This window comes from Chlamydotis macqueenii, chromosome 11 (assembly GCF_036417535.1).
Source record: "Chlamydotis macqueenii isolate bChlMac1 chromosome 11, bChlMac1.mat, whole genome shotgun sequence".
NCBI lineage: Eukaryota > Metazoa > Chordata > Aves > Otidiformes > Otididae > Chlamydotis > Chlamydotis macqueenii.
In genome coordinates, this window is record NC_141566.1 from 1,383,483 (window position 1) to 1,397,574 (window position 14,092).

The following is a 14,092-nucleotide window of genomic DNA, read 5'->3' on the forward strand; positions in this document are numbered from 1 at the left end:
TATTAACTTCAAGAGCTGTTCCTTATAGATTTATTTCTACCTATGCCTCAGCACTAAGTTATTGTGTTCTTCTCGCAGTTCCTGAAGGAGAATTGATAAATCTCGTCTGTCTCCTCACTTTACCTGGTCTAAAGACTGAGATCCACATCCAGTGGAGCACTGGCCCAGGTTGCCCAGAGAGGCAGTGGATGCCCCATCCGTGGAAATGTTCCAGGCCAGGCTGGCCGGGGCTCTGAGCAACCTGATCCGGTTGGAGATGTCCCTGCTTCTGGCAGGGGGGTTGGGCTGGGTGGGCTTGAATGGTCCCTTCCAGTCCTAACCATTCCATGGTTCTATGGTTCTATCAAGACCAACACAAAGTGTCTCAGTGCCAACAGAAGAGATTTGCTTGCACATTCCACATCAATGAGGATTTCTTTTGTCTGTGCCTCCAAGGCACCTCTGAAAAACTTCCTCTCACAGGTTGGATGGGATCCCCACCTTCTGCTGTGAGGTGGGTTGTTGAGGTTGTGGTCAAGTCAGGAGCCGTCCTCGGTGCTTGGCACAGCACGGGTGGACTGAGCGGATCTGAGGCGTCTCTGCAGGGAGACTTTAGGAATTAGCATCGATTTTGTGAACCCTCTGGATCCTGACATCTAACCCCTTAATCCTTCTGCTGACAGGGCAGGAAGTGGCCGCCGCACGCAGACGTTATCACAGCCTGGCTGCATCTTCTCCCTGGAGAGCAACAAACTTGTCCCTGTCCCATGAGTAATGTGACAAACCAAACCCAGGTTCCTGCTGGTTTCTGCTCCCATCAGTGAGTGGTTGCCAGGGTTATTTCTGGGTGCAGAAATTTTCTGTCCTTGTTTCGGGGCTAAAAGGGCAAAGGGATTCCTGCACCAAGGTGAAGTTGCCTTGGTACAGCTGCCCCACGCCAACATGTTTCTGAGCCATCAAGGACCCAAGAGCAAGGTGATTTGCCATTTTTTTTTAATAAACAGCCTGCCACAAGCCAAATAAATCCCCCATTCCTGAGAACAGCCTGGTTCACAGCGTGGTGAGGAAGGAACCTTCCCTCTCCAAGCAGGTGAGCCAAGGAGGCTGGGAGAGGCTTTGTCCGTGGGGAACGAGCCTGGCCGCGCAGCGGCACGCGTTGTCTGCAGGTTCCTACGGTTTGGGGAAAGGCAGGAGGAGACTGCCCGTGAGCTCCTGTCCACGGGCAGGTGGAGAGCAGAGGGGAGCCTTTGAGCCAGGACCCCGTCCAGGGACTGGGCTGGGTGCTGGAACTTCTTCCCATCCTGCCCATCACGACACCGCGCCGAGCAGACGCGCTGCTCTGCGGCCGGCCGCCTTCCCCTGGCTCCCTCCCTCCCCCTCCAGCTTTATTTGTTTACTATTTTCCTCCCCTTCCCAGCCCCATCCTGCGTGTCTCCCGCTTCGCCCTCCTCCATCCCCTGTCCCGCACGTCGCCTATTGGTCACAGGGGCCGCGCCCCGGGGGAGCCCGGCGGTTTTCTATATAACCCACCGCTCCGTCTCAGTGAGACCTCAGCGAGTGGCCGGAGGGACCGGACATCCCTGAGCACAAACGCAAAGCCCGGGATCGACGCTCCAGCTCTCCCGGGACATGCCCGGCCCGGAGCGGAGAAGCAGTTGATCCCAGGAGCATCCGAAGGTGATGGTGACGAGGAAGGCAACTTAGCGCCAATGAAAAGCTGCGCTGGTCCGTGCGCTACTTTGCAAACAGAGTGATTTCTTGCTTCAGGGTGAGTTTTTTGCACATTTTTTCCTTCGGTCTCCCCGCTCCGGGGGAGGCGGTGAAGGGAGGGGGGTGCCTGAGCGAGACGGGCAGGGAGAGGGTGTGCGGGAAGAGATCCGGCACAACTCCGAGGGGAAGGGGCCAGGCTGGGTTTGGGCCAGGGAAGCAGCTGGGGATGCACTGTTATCCCTCCCCTTTTCCCCGACCCGCAGGGTTTAATCCGCAGAAAAGCTCTGGTTTGCGTTTGGGGAGGCGAGTCCGGCAGGAGAGCGCACGCGGAGCTGCTCCGGGCAGGACAGCGGGCACCGCGCTGCCACGGCGGAGCTGAGCTTGAGCCGAGGATGCTGCCGGGGATGCGGTGGGGTCTCCTGGGCATGGGGAGTCCCAAGCCCACGCCGCTAAGCTGGTTTTTAACAGAAAAGCCCCAGGCAGGCAGGTGGGATGGGGACGGCACCATTCCCCAGCTGATCAACAGCACCAGCCAAGCTCAGAGGATTTTGGGTTGAGCAACGCTGGCTTTGGCATCACGTCTGCGGGGCTCTTGGCGCCCCCGTGCCTCAGTTTCCCCCCGAGTGAGAAAGGGTCATGCTTCCAAGCGCTCTGAGACGCGAGAGGTGGCGCGGAGGGCAGGAAATAAATGGGCTGCTGAACGGGAGAAGACAATGCTTCTCTTTTACCAAACTGCTGGATTTTAAGGCAAGATGGGGGAGAAGTGGGGGTTTTTTTCCTTCAGTGCCTGGCAGCTGTGCGGTGGAGGGGACGGGCAGGACGAGCCGTGTCCTGTGATGCTCGCTCACATGAGCTCCTCTGCCAAACACCCAGGGGCCGAGCGGCCGCCCCGGGCTGGGGGAGAGCGGCCGGGCGCATCCCGCTGCCGCAGAGGGCACAGGACACAGCTTTCCCGGGACGCTCCGGTACCCCTCCTCGGGCTGACCCGAGGAGCCACCGTCTTCCTCCAAGCCCCCGGACAGCCCTGAGCGGCGGACGTTTGTCCGTGCCAGCCAAAGCCCCTCGAGGATGCCGGGCGGGGATTCTGAGCCGGGTCTGCCCTCTCCTGCGAGCCCTGGTCCTGTGGGCACAGTGGGGTGGAGAGGAGGGCACCTCCAAAGGGTCTTTGGTGGAAGAAGGCTCCTTCTGCAGGCTCCTTAACCACCAGCCATTCTGGCACACAGCTTAGTCCCTTCCCACAGGATTTTTTGCTGGATATCCAAGGCGACAAGCCGGCACCCCACTGTCCCCTCCCCAGGACATCAGCTCTGCCCGCGCAGGAGGGACAGTCGGGCTGAGGGTTTCCCCGGTTTTCAGACCAAACACCCGCAGGTATCCCTCAGCGACGGGATGCCCACGGACCTCCGAGAGCAGGGCGCGTGCGGGCCAGGTACCGGTTGTTTCCCAGCTGTCGTACGGAGATTGTTCCCTAAATCCTCTTCAAGTCTTTGAAAACTGCTTTTTTTTAAATTTTTTTTTGCAGGCAGATAACCTCATAGTGCCTGCTCTGGCTCACGCCGCCGTGGCTTAGCCGCAAGAAAAGTCTGCAAAGCCGTGTGAGGCTGCGCAGGGGGAAGGCACAGAGAGCACCCAGGGCTGCTGACACTAGGCAGGAATATTGCAGCGGACAGCAGCAGGGTTACAGCGAGCTGGAAAGCGACGGGGTGTTTAACTCTGCCCTGGTGAAACCATACCGAAGGTGCCGTTACAAAGATTCAAAGTAGAAAAGGAAACGTGGTTGCTTTAACAGACCTGGAAACTGAACTCTCTAGTTCACGGGTCTAAACTGTGAGTGACGGGGTTTGGTTATCTTAGTGCCTGTAAAAACGGGGAATAAATTTTAGGCTTCCTGCGAAGATGGCTTGTTTACGGTTTGCTAGGGACAGGAGCGAAGGACGTGAGAGGGTCGGGAAGGGCTGCGCCTGATGTAGGTTTCCTGGCAAGAGCAGCCGGGTGAATCGGAGACGGCGGCAGCGCCGGCTGGGCCGGTTTGTTGGGAGAGAGCTGCTCTGGCTCAGATCCCCACCCCGCCTGCGTTCGCTTCCCGCTGGCGGACCCTACCCGGACCGTCCAGAAGCCCCTGTCCCCAAATTCACGTCCTGCCAGGGCAGCGCTGCCGCCACCCCGGGCTTGCTCACCCGGCTGCGGAGCCGCGGCTTAGCCCGTCCTGCCAGCAAGCGGCGTCTGGGATCTGCAAAGCAGGACCCAGCTCCGGCGACGCTCCAGCTCTGGTGAGCTTGAGGGGGCCTTCCGCTGCGCTCGGCAGCCAAAGCTGCGAACGGCACAGGGAGATTTACGTCCCCGAGAGCTGCGTCGGACGGGCACGGCAGATTTGGAAAGGAAGCGGTTCAACTAACGAGCGTAAGGATGGGGAAGGAGGGGCTGCGCTGCTCGCACATAAATCGGAATAGGATGTCAGGTATCGATGCGGTGTTTCTGGAAAAGCCCTCGGAGCGTTTTCTCGTCACGGTTCCCAGCCTTGAGCTGAGTCTTTTCGCCGTGCGCTGAAAGCCGGCGCGTGGCAGCCTGCGGGATCTGCTGAGCAGAGGGATGTTAGCGCGGCTCCGCTCTTCCCGCCACACGAACTGGAAGGAAAGGCCCGCTGGCCGCGCGGATCCCGAGCTGGTGCTTGCAGAACGGCCCAGATGCGCGGTGTCGAGAGGGCGCGTGCCCAGAGCCGCCGCTTCGGGCAGTCCCAAACCACACGGGAAGCGCGGGGTGGGCATAAACGGCCGCGCTGGGCGGAAAAGTCGGGTTTGCTGGGCAAATCTGCCAGAGGGGCAGTAACCGATCAACACTCCCAGTTGAGAAGGGGCAGCTGCCCTCATTTGCTGAACTTCTGTGCAAGGGGCACAGGAGACTCTTGTTTTCCTTTCAGTTTGAGTTTGTGTTTAATTTTAGCAGCAAGGACTGCTGACCTGTGGGGGTGAGCTGCTTTGGCCGGGCAGGATCCAAGCCGGCGTATTGCTGACCGCTGTGATGACGGGCTTTCTCCAGCGATTGCTTTCGTTCAGTCTTGTCTCGTCCCTCCTTCCCCTGCTGAGTCCTCTCCTTTGTCGCTTTCTCCACCTGCAGATCCAGCCAAGACCTGAGCGAGGACATCCCACGAGCACCGCAAGGGCTCCTGCGCCCGGCCTCGCCGCCCGCTCCTCCATGGCGAGAATGCCGGCTCCCACCGCTCTAGCCGTCCTCCTGACTTGCCTCTTCTCTGGGGCAGACGGCCAGACCCCACGGGCTCTCCAGGAGAGCACAGTCCCCTTTGAGGTGCTCAGCCAGGAGCAGGCTTACGGTCTGGTCCAGGCAAGCCTGTTCCAGGACGCCAAGCCGTCCAACCACTCCGAGAGCCTCCCCAGGAGCACCAGCGCCGAGCCGCCCTTGCTGCCCGTCTGCGTGAAGCCAGCCGACATCAGACACATCTTCAAGTACATCAACACCATTGTGTCCTGCACCATCTTCATTGTCGGGATCATCGGGAACTCCACGCTCCTGAGGATCATTTACAAGAACAAGTGCATGCGGAACGGGCCAAACGTCCTCATCGCCAGCTTGGCGCTCGGAGACCTCCTCTACATCCTCATTGCTCTGCCCATCAACGTGTACAAGGTAGGCTCCGCGCGGGGCAGGGACGGTGTCCGCTCCCACCTGCCTCGGTGCCCTGGGAAGACCCCTATCCTCTGCTCCTTATCATGGGCCCCATTTTTGCAAGGGAGAAGTGGGGGGTGCTCTCAAAAGGATGAGAGAAACACCAACAGACAAAAAGCTCAGAGGTGTTCTCAGCTGCGGCTGTTACGTGCACACACACAACCTTCCAGATCTTTTACACCCCACCTAAAATCACAAGAAAAGTGTCATTCGTGGTCTCCCGACATTTGAACCCAATGTTTGCTTCAGCTGACCAAAAATCATTGTTCTTGTGCACTGCTGACGCTTCTCCCAGCACAGCTCAGTCAGTCAGCCTCAGGTAAAGATCTCCTTTATTCTAAGTGTGAAGGCTCCCCCAGGAAGAAGGAAGCGGGCCGTGTTATAAAACAGGGGCTTTTTCCAGGGACGCTGCCTTCGGGACATCTTGTCCCCACTGATTCCCTCTGCCTACCCCAGCGTGGGGCCACGGCGTATGCGTTCTGTGGGGAGTGGAAGCGTGGTAGAGGGTCAGGGTACGGTAAGGACTTGAGACTGCGTGGCTTTGAAAGCCACCTGAGAGAAGCGGTCCTGGCTGGATTTTGGCTGTTTCGGGGAGTGACACCTGTTTTCCCTCTGAAAGCGACCCAAAGCCCATTGTGGCACTCGGGGTTCAGATCCACCCAAACCCACCCGGGGTACGGATTCAGAACCTCCCTTCCATCTGCATGACAGCTCGTCTCCCAGCGAGCCCTTTGGGGAACGGACGGTTCCCAGTACAACACCAAACGCCGGAGAGCGCACACCGCGTAGTCCCGGCGGAGATAACCTCAGAGTGCTTTCAGCCGCTCTTTGTGGGCTTCTCACACCTCGTGGGTCACCAGCCGCTGGTACGGGAAGCCGGACACGCTTTCCCAAAGCAGCCTCTTAACCCTGCGGTTCTTCCCCAGCTCTTGGCCAAGAACTGGCCCTTCGGCGTGCAGGTGTGCAAGCTGGTCCCCTTAATCCAGAAGGCTTCAGTGGGCATCACAGTCCTCAGCCTTTGTGCTCTCAGCATCGACAGGTAAGAAACAACTTCTGCAACTGCTTGGGTGGTGGGGAAGTGTGGCACCTCCCCAGTGGCCAGTAGACGTTGGCCAAGTGGTCAAGGACAGCTACCATCACATTCATCCATCAAGCCCTTGTTTCTGATCCCTCCCATCCTGCTGAAGGGGAAGGTTCAGGGGTGGAGGAGGAAGGCGTAAGGGAAAGGGCGTTTGGGGACAACTCTAACCTGCACCTTCTCAGCCCCTTGCTGACGGTTGCCTTTCTCAAATCTGCTCCCGTTGCGACCCCACGCGTTGGGCAGGTACCGAGCAGTGGCGTCCTGGAGCCGGATCCAGGGGATAGGAATCCCCATGTGGAAGGCGGTGGAGGTGATGGTGATCTGGGCAGTGGCCATCGTGCTTGCAGTCCCCGAAGCCATCGCCTTTGACATGGTGGAGCTCAGCTACTGGGAACAACACCTGTGGGTCTGCATGCTCGCCTCCGAACAGAAATCCAGCTTCATGACGGTACGTACTCTGTCCCACCCCAGCTGCGGTGCGAGGGAGGCACAGGCAACCAGGGCGTCCTCCCTCCTTGATTAGAGGAGTCGATGCTTCTGTAGATGGCTTCTTCTAGCCGTCGGGGTGAATGGCATCAGACAAAGCACAGAAGACCCAGCATTGTGGTGACATGGGCCAGACTTGCTTTGAAGGTGGGACCAGGAAACAGGCAGCCAGTCCTCAAGCTATGTCATGTCTTTGCGATCCACGACCAAAGGCCATGACACATCTTGGGACCCTTCAGAACCTGCTACGCTGTCCCATCTCCACAACCAGTCTGTAGTCTTTACACAGGCTCGGCTGAGGGTGAGCAAGGGAACGAAGACCCTTACAAAGAGCCAGTACTCATCCCACCCTGTCCACCAAATAAGTTCCTTGAAACCGTTTCTTGCGCAAGAGTGCTAGACGGGACTGGCAGCCAGACGTAAGCCAGTCTTTACTGATTTAGGTTAAATGCGCGCCAGCCTTGGGGGGAGATAACCCCACGTGCACTTGAGCGCAGGAGCTGTCACACTTCGACGCATCGGAAGTGTCTGCCAGAGGCCGGCATCGGTGTCAGGGACCGCATCTGTTCACGCTCCAGTCGCCCTCCGCCCTTTTGCCCCGTCTCCAGTTGCTCTTTCTTTTCCACGCAGTTCTACCGCGATGTGAAGGACTGGTGGCTCTTTGGCTTCTATTTCTGCCTCCCCTTGGTATGCACCGGCATCTTCTACACCCTCATGTCATGCGAGATGTTGAGCAAGAGGAACGGCATGAGAATTGCTCTGAACGACCACATGAAACGGGTAAGAAAAGCAGGAAGGCAGAAACCCTGATATTTCCCAAACGGGACGGAGCGCAGTCGAAGTTATCACCCCAGGAAGGTCACCAGGAGCAGTGGTGGGAAGGGGCGTGGAGTCTGGTCCATATCGCGCCGCTGGTACCCTACCCCTTTCTGCAGCCTGGATCTCAGAGTCCTCCTCACGATGCGGGAGCTGGGACCTGCAGGTTGTGCTCTGGACTCAGAAGGGGTGACATCAGATCACAGAAATTACTGGAAGGGCCTTTGCTCAGCACGCGGAGAAGGTGCTTTGCTGCACCTGCTCCCCGATGCTCAGCCAGACTACCCCTTCTCCTCGCAGCGCCGGGAGGTGGCCAAGACCGTCTTCTGCCTGGTGGTCATCTTCGCGCTTTGCTGGCTGCCGCTCCACCTCAGCCGCATCCTCAAGAAGACCATCTATGACCAGACGGACCCCAACAGATGTGAACTGCTCAGGTAGGGGCTTCGGCGGGGGGGCACCGTGGGCTCACTGCCCCTCCAAACACCTTGTTTCAACAGCTCCTTTCTAGATGGTGTTTGCCCTCCTGACAGGCACAGGGAAAGGGTGTGGGGGACTATAAGAAGAGAAGAAGCCCAATTTTGAAATGTCTTTATAAAGCTATGGGGTAAAGAGGTCTCCTGGGCAGAGAACCATACCCTGATGGGCTAAAGGGGCCGCAGCACGTCCGAGGGCTGTGCGCACCTTCTGCCACTTGGCAGGCGCCTGTCTTCCCCTCTCCTCCTTACCCATCACGCCAAAATCCAGATGGGGCCAGACCCTGCTACACGTGCTTGAGCCTGAGAACATCAGGGTCACCGGGGAAAGCAGGTCTCATGCTTTTGGCTTCCTCAGGAAACGCTCCTCGCAAGAAAAAGCGTTGGGCAATTGCTCTATGGCAGGAGGGACGGCTTTGTGCTCACCTCTGTGGTGTCAGTCACCGGCTCTCCGGGGAAGTAGGTTCCCAGGCCAGGCAGTCGGTAGGCATTTTGGAAACCAGTTCTCCGTGAGCTTCCAACACGTCCACCCTCTTCTCTCCCCTCCCTCCCCAGTTTCCTCCTAGTGATGGATTACTTCGGGATCAACATGGCCTCCCTCAACTCCTGCATCAACCCAGTGGCTCTCTACTTTGTCAGCCGGAAATTCAAGAACTGCTTCCAGGTAGGGCTGACCCTTCCAGAGCTCCTGGTGACCCTTCCAGAGCTCCTGGTGACCCTTCCCAGACACCGCTCCCAGGGGCACCAGCTCCCACGGACCCGGCACGGTGCAGCCAGAGGCACCCCCACCACAGCGGACTTCTGTGCTTGCGAGACGAGGGGACGGGAGGAGAGCGGTTTGGCAAACACACCCAGCAAGCAGCGGCAGAGAGAGGGCTGGAGCTCGCAGCTCCTGGCTCCCAGACAAACGTCCCTTCAGGGACACGCTGGGGCTGCCAGCACCCCCCAGGATTCCCCTACTCATTCACTTACCGATCGTATTTCTCCTACCAAATTTTTCCCCTGCTGGGTGCCTCTCCTCTCAGCTTCACGTAGGCTACAGCTCGCTGCCCTGCTGCAGGGAGTCCTTTGCCAGCACAGGACCTGGGCCAAGCCAAAAAAAAGTCCCCGTCATTCTGGATGAGTAGCATCCCCACGAACCATTAGACCAGGGACTGGGACTGCTCTAAACTTGTTTTTTCCCCCAGGAGATAATTTTCAGGAGTGGTGGATCCCTGAGAAAGGAAGGGGATGGGATGGGATGGGATGGGATGGGATGGGATGAGCCTAGCTAAGCATTATGCGTATTTTCTGTCCCCCAAAGACAAGAAAACACAACTGCAAAAGGTACCCAAGTTTTGGGTATCGTCATTTCCAACCCAGGCTGACTAGCCAACACCCGTAAGGGAACTTCTCCCCCTCTTCCACCCTGTAGCCCACGCCTGTAACCTCCTCCCCGCCCTCTTGTCTCCTCGCAGTCCTGCCTGTGCTGCTGGTGCCAGCGGCCGGCCCTGAGCATCACGCCCACAGACGAGAAGGGCTCCGTTGGGAAGTGGAAAGCCAACGGGCAGGAGCTCGGGCTGGACCGGAGCAGCTCCCGCTTGAGTAACAAGTACAGCTCCTCCTAAAGCCACGCCACCCGCGGGGCCGGGAGGAGAAGGCGCTGCGCCGAGGCGGCGGGACCCTTCCGTTTCTCTCGCACGGCTGTTTCCCGGCAGGGCCCGAATCGTTTTTGCCTTTGTGTTGTAACCCGCCCGGAAGGAGCCGCAGCTTTTCATGGACCCCTGGGACTAGCTCGGGACGCAGCCTCTGAACCGCGCCAGTCCGCCCTCCGATCCGAGTCACCGCCGGAGGAGGGGGGTTCAGATCCTTACGGGATTTTTCATTTCCTCGCAGGAAAACCAAATGACTTACAGCCGTTTGTCTCGGGTGGAAATGTAGCGGGGGGGAGACGCGTGTGAAAAGGGAAGGGAGGTTGGGACGTGGTCACTTCGGGATGGATGTGGGATGAGGAGGAGAGGGAGAGGACCGTGAGTGACAATTTCCGGCTGAAAAAGTCACAGAAAGGCTTTGATAATATCCCCAATCATCTCCCTCCGCTGCCGGGACAGTTTGTCCCTGGGCGAAGCGCCGGGATAAGATCCGGGCACCACGTACGTCTGGCAGACCACCAGCGGCCTGAGGTCTCCTCCTGTCCATGGCAGGGAGAGATGGGAAGTAACTGGGCTTCATCGTGTGACCAACCTGACCCGGGGAGCCCTGAAAGCTCCGCTCCTCTTTACCTTCTCCTGGGAAATCTGCCCCAGGCCCCACCCGGGGATGACGTCCGCCCCGCTTGGGCACGGCACAGGGATGCGACTGTACGTGCCTGCACGCCTTAGGGGACTGGGTATCCGCGGCAGAAGCCGGTGGCAGCACCAGCCAAACCATCTGCTCCAGGCTCCCCCTCCCCAGGGACAGGCGCGCTCCCCTTCCGGGGAAGAGTCTGCAAGCCAGGAAAGGGAAAGCAGAGACGGCTCAAATCCGAAGGAGGCCGGGACCAAGGAACCAGCGCTCACCTTTCCAGCCCCCGGCGTCACCTGGGAGCAGCCAATTCTCCACCTGACATCGGACGCAAGGGCGAGGACCCAGATGTGCCCTTCCAGAAACGCATCCAGCCCTGATCCGCCACCCTCAGCAGCTGGAAATTCCACAGCCTCCTTCAGCTGCTGGCTGCGGGGAGGGGGATCGCCCGCAACACCTCAGCTCTGAAGGGAAAAAAGGGGCGCCCCGCATTTTGATGCCTCTGCTTGGTCCTCCTCCAGCCAAGGAGGCTGAGCCCCAGCAGGGCAGCGGGGCTGGACCCCGACGCGTCGCCCCACGACGTCAAGGTTCACCCCATTTGTCATGGGACAGAGCTGCCATCCTCATGGTCAGACTAAGGTGGGCACGGCAACGGGGAAGGTCCGATCTCAGCTGGAAGAGCCACGGGAGCGAACTGAAACACAGCAAAGAGCGCTCACCAATTTGCTGTTAAAAATAATTAATCCCCAAGTGCTTCTCCGGCATGCTTTTGTAAAAAACCGTGCTTGCACTTCTTGCCAAAACTTTAAGAAAACCTGCGTGAGAAGGTTTTAGTTACCAAGGTTTTGAATACCTTGCTGTTGGTATTTTCTTCCCTCTTTCACCTCTCTCTCCTTCTTCTTTGCTCTTTTCACCTTGCCATGGACAAAAACGGAGAGAGGAAAAAGGGAGAAGAGAAAAGACCTGCAAATAAAGCAAAGCGTTTTCCAGGTGTTAGGGGGTTTTTAGCTTAGCTTCCCTGAAACACAGGTGTTTGACAACCAAACCACATTTCTGAAAGACAAAGGGCTTCAACAGAACCAGGCAGACTGAGGAACACCAGACCAGCACGTTTCCTGCAAACCTCCTTACCCGCCTGAGCAGATCTGTCCGCACCCCTTTCTCTGCCCTAGGGCTGGCTGCCCTTTGCCGGTGGACAAATGAATTCGACGGAGAAAACGGATAAAGACTGAACTGTTCCACTGCAGATCACTTACTGGAAGGATATTTTTTAATGATCGTGCTTATTAAAAAAATCTGAATTCTGTGTGTTTCTGTATTTGTTCACGTTTACAGGGAAATGGATTCCGTGACTCGAAATGAACACCTCACACCGCTCCAAGGATGTGGCAGCGGGTAAGCCGGCGGCACATTGAGCCAGCGCAATGTCCCTACCCCAAATCCCGGCAAATTCAGCTCCAGGCGGCCCAGCCCCTCGGTGGTCTCCCGGCGGGATGAGGCTGGCCCTCTCCTGCTCTCCAGGGCCTGCCCTGCCAGGCTGCAAGCAGGCGCTGCGCAGTGATTTGCTTCAGGTCGACATCTCCATCATCGCATCCCTGTTGGTACCCCCTGAAATTCCTGCGCTCGCCCGAGCTCCGGGCCCAGCGCACTCAGGAGGTGCCAGGGCAGCAGCCCACTGAGCCAGGACACGGGGAGGGAGATGCTGTTCTCTAGAGGACTGAAATACCTTGGGCGGACAGGAGCCAGCTAAAATGCACTCAGTGCCTCAAAGAAGCAGGAGAGAGCATCAAGCTCTGCGTGTCCTCCTGGTAGGGAAGCCACAAGCACCAAAAAGGTGAAACAGCAAAGGAAAAAAAAAAAAGCAGCTTAGATGTTTAGAGCTATAGACCTGTCCCTGGCTGCTGCTGCCCTCCTTGCTGCAAAATAAAGTCGGTCCCAGCCGGTACAAGTCAGCTTCATCGTATCAAACGAGCACAGCACGCAGTTTAGAGCCTGCCAGCAGCCGCACGAGGGCTGTTCTGTCTTTGACTTGCACACTAGCATATTGAAACGCACAGCTCCCAGGCAGCCCAGTGAAGACTGAGGCATCTTGACAATTTCCCAGTGTGACCTTTGGCAATGCCGGAGAGCCAGGATCCTCTCCTCAGGACAGGCAGCGCAGCCAGGACCTGCTAATACTCACAGGGCAGATACAACCTCAGCACCCAGGGAATCCTTCCACATTACTCGGCCTCCCGGGCCTCGCGTGGCTGCCGTCTCTTTACGCTCCGAGAGCAGACGTAATCGCTCCTGCGTTAGCAGCCACGCTCACATCGACATTCCAGCCTGAAATGGTTCAAAACCAGTCTCAGATCTGCACATTAGTAATTTCGCAACAAGCAGACTGCCATGAATCCACCCCAGCTCTGGACACTGCTGTCACTTGCTGCGTGTCTGTTCCGTGGCTTCCTCCTCCTCTGGCATAGCTTTCCCCTTGGGTTTTCCGCCCGGACATCTTCTACTAAAACCAACATCATAAAGTTTGACCGAGTGTGAGAGAGCAGGGACAGAAGAGAGCCAAGGTATCAGCACCCCACAGCCCAGCAAACACACAACTGGCCCCGAGCATCCCTGGGGCGCCGGGGGAAGCGACCAGCAGATCAGTGACAGGTTTCAAGACCTTTTTAAAAATCTCCTCTTCCTAACTCCTGGGCTGAAAGGCGCAAAGGAGCCTTACGATGAAATGCAGGGCTCAGCTGGTTCCCCGGCCCACCGCCTGCGAACACAAACGCGCCGCCAGACTGTCACAGAGACCAGGTCTGTCAATTCATGTTTGAATTTGATTTTGTAGAGAAAACCTGACATTTTACATCCTCCCTCTTATTCCTCTGCATGTTAATAAAACATGCTGGTGTCTGAAAGGAAAAATCTCTGGGTGTTTCTTATTAAGCAGCAGGGGGTCCGCGGAGTCTGCTAAATACTTAATTAAGTGTCAGCAGGTTCCTTTGGTAGCTGCAGACCTCCAGCGAAGAGCCAAGCGGTGTCCCCCCTGTGCAGAGCCAACTGGGAAGGTTCGCAATCCTACACCCCGGCAGAGAGCAGGAAAACTCCCGCAATTTCACGCCCCATTACTCCCGACAAAAGGCTTTCGCTAGCTGCCGGCAGACCCCAGCAGGGCCCGGGGTTTCAGCGCTGCACCCTTTAACCCGGCTCACGAGGGGCTGGTCTGGGGTTCCCTGCGTCTGCACGCTTCAGGGGGTTAAAAAAGGCAAGAGGTTCTTTCCTCATCTCACCCTCAAACCAGCAGAGTATCATTTTATAATGATCTGTTTAAAAAGGAAGGCTGGCCCTACCTGTTGAAGTCAACCGCACTGGGGCCGGTAACAGAAAGATTTAAGTCAGGAGGGGGTGCTGCCCCTCCAAAAGCCTCATTTTACACAGCGCTGAACCCCTGTGCTCCCTGCGCACTCTGGGGCAGGCCGATTCTGTGCACCAGACTACCTGCAAACTCCGTGATCCGAAAATCCTGGGAAGGAGGCAGCAACAACGCTTGAAGAGGGAAAGAAGCAAGATGGAAGAGCGAAAGCGCTGCCTTCTGGCTCTCACCTTCCATACTTGCGCCAAG

General features: G+C 57.6%; 1 protein-coding gene across 2 annotated transcripts; it reads left to right on the top strand.

The window, feature by feature from the left end:
- The first annotated feature begins 1,559 nt into the window (after window positions 1-1,559).
- LOC104481220 (endothelin receptor type B) lies at window positions 1,560-13,329 on the top strand. 2 transcript variants are annotated; one of them, XM_086756469.1, is made up of 8 exons: window positions 1,560-1,656; window positions 4,804-5,331; window positions 6,297-6,409; window positions 6,695-6,899; window positions 7,568-7,717; window positions 8,054-8,187; window positions 8,782-8,890; window positions 9,684-13,329. In XM_086756469.1, exons 2-8 carry the CDS (start codon window positions 4,882-4,884, stop codon window positions 9,831-9,833), a joined length of 1,311 nt encoding a protein of 436 aa, XP_086612595.1. In that variant the 5' UTR covers window positions 1,560-1,656; window positions 4,804-4,881; the 3' UTR covers window positions 9,834-13,329. The 2 variants fall into 2 exon arrangements, with proteins under 2 accessions (XP_086612595.1, XP_086612594.1); XM_086756468.1 differs by having other exon boundaries at window positions 1,561-1,747.
- The last annotated feature ends 763 nt before the right edge of the window (window positions 13,330-14,092 follow it).

Excerpts from the sequence above, each read along its gene's own strand:
- LOC104481220 (XM_086756469.1), top strand. The coding sequence starts at position 4,882 with ATGGCGAGAATGCCGGCTCCCACCGCTCTAGCCGTCCTCCTGACTTGC. Across the intron at positions 5,332-6,296 it reads TGCCCATCAACGTGTACAAG|CTCTTGGCCAAGAACTGGCC; the intron begins GTAGGCTCCGCG and ends GTTCTTCCCCAG. Across the intron at positions 6,900-7,567 it reads AGAAATCCAGCTTCATGACG|TTCTACCGCGATGTGAAGGA; the intron begins GTACGTACTCTG and ends TTTTCCACGCAG.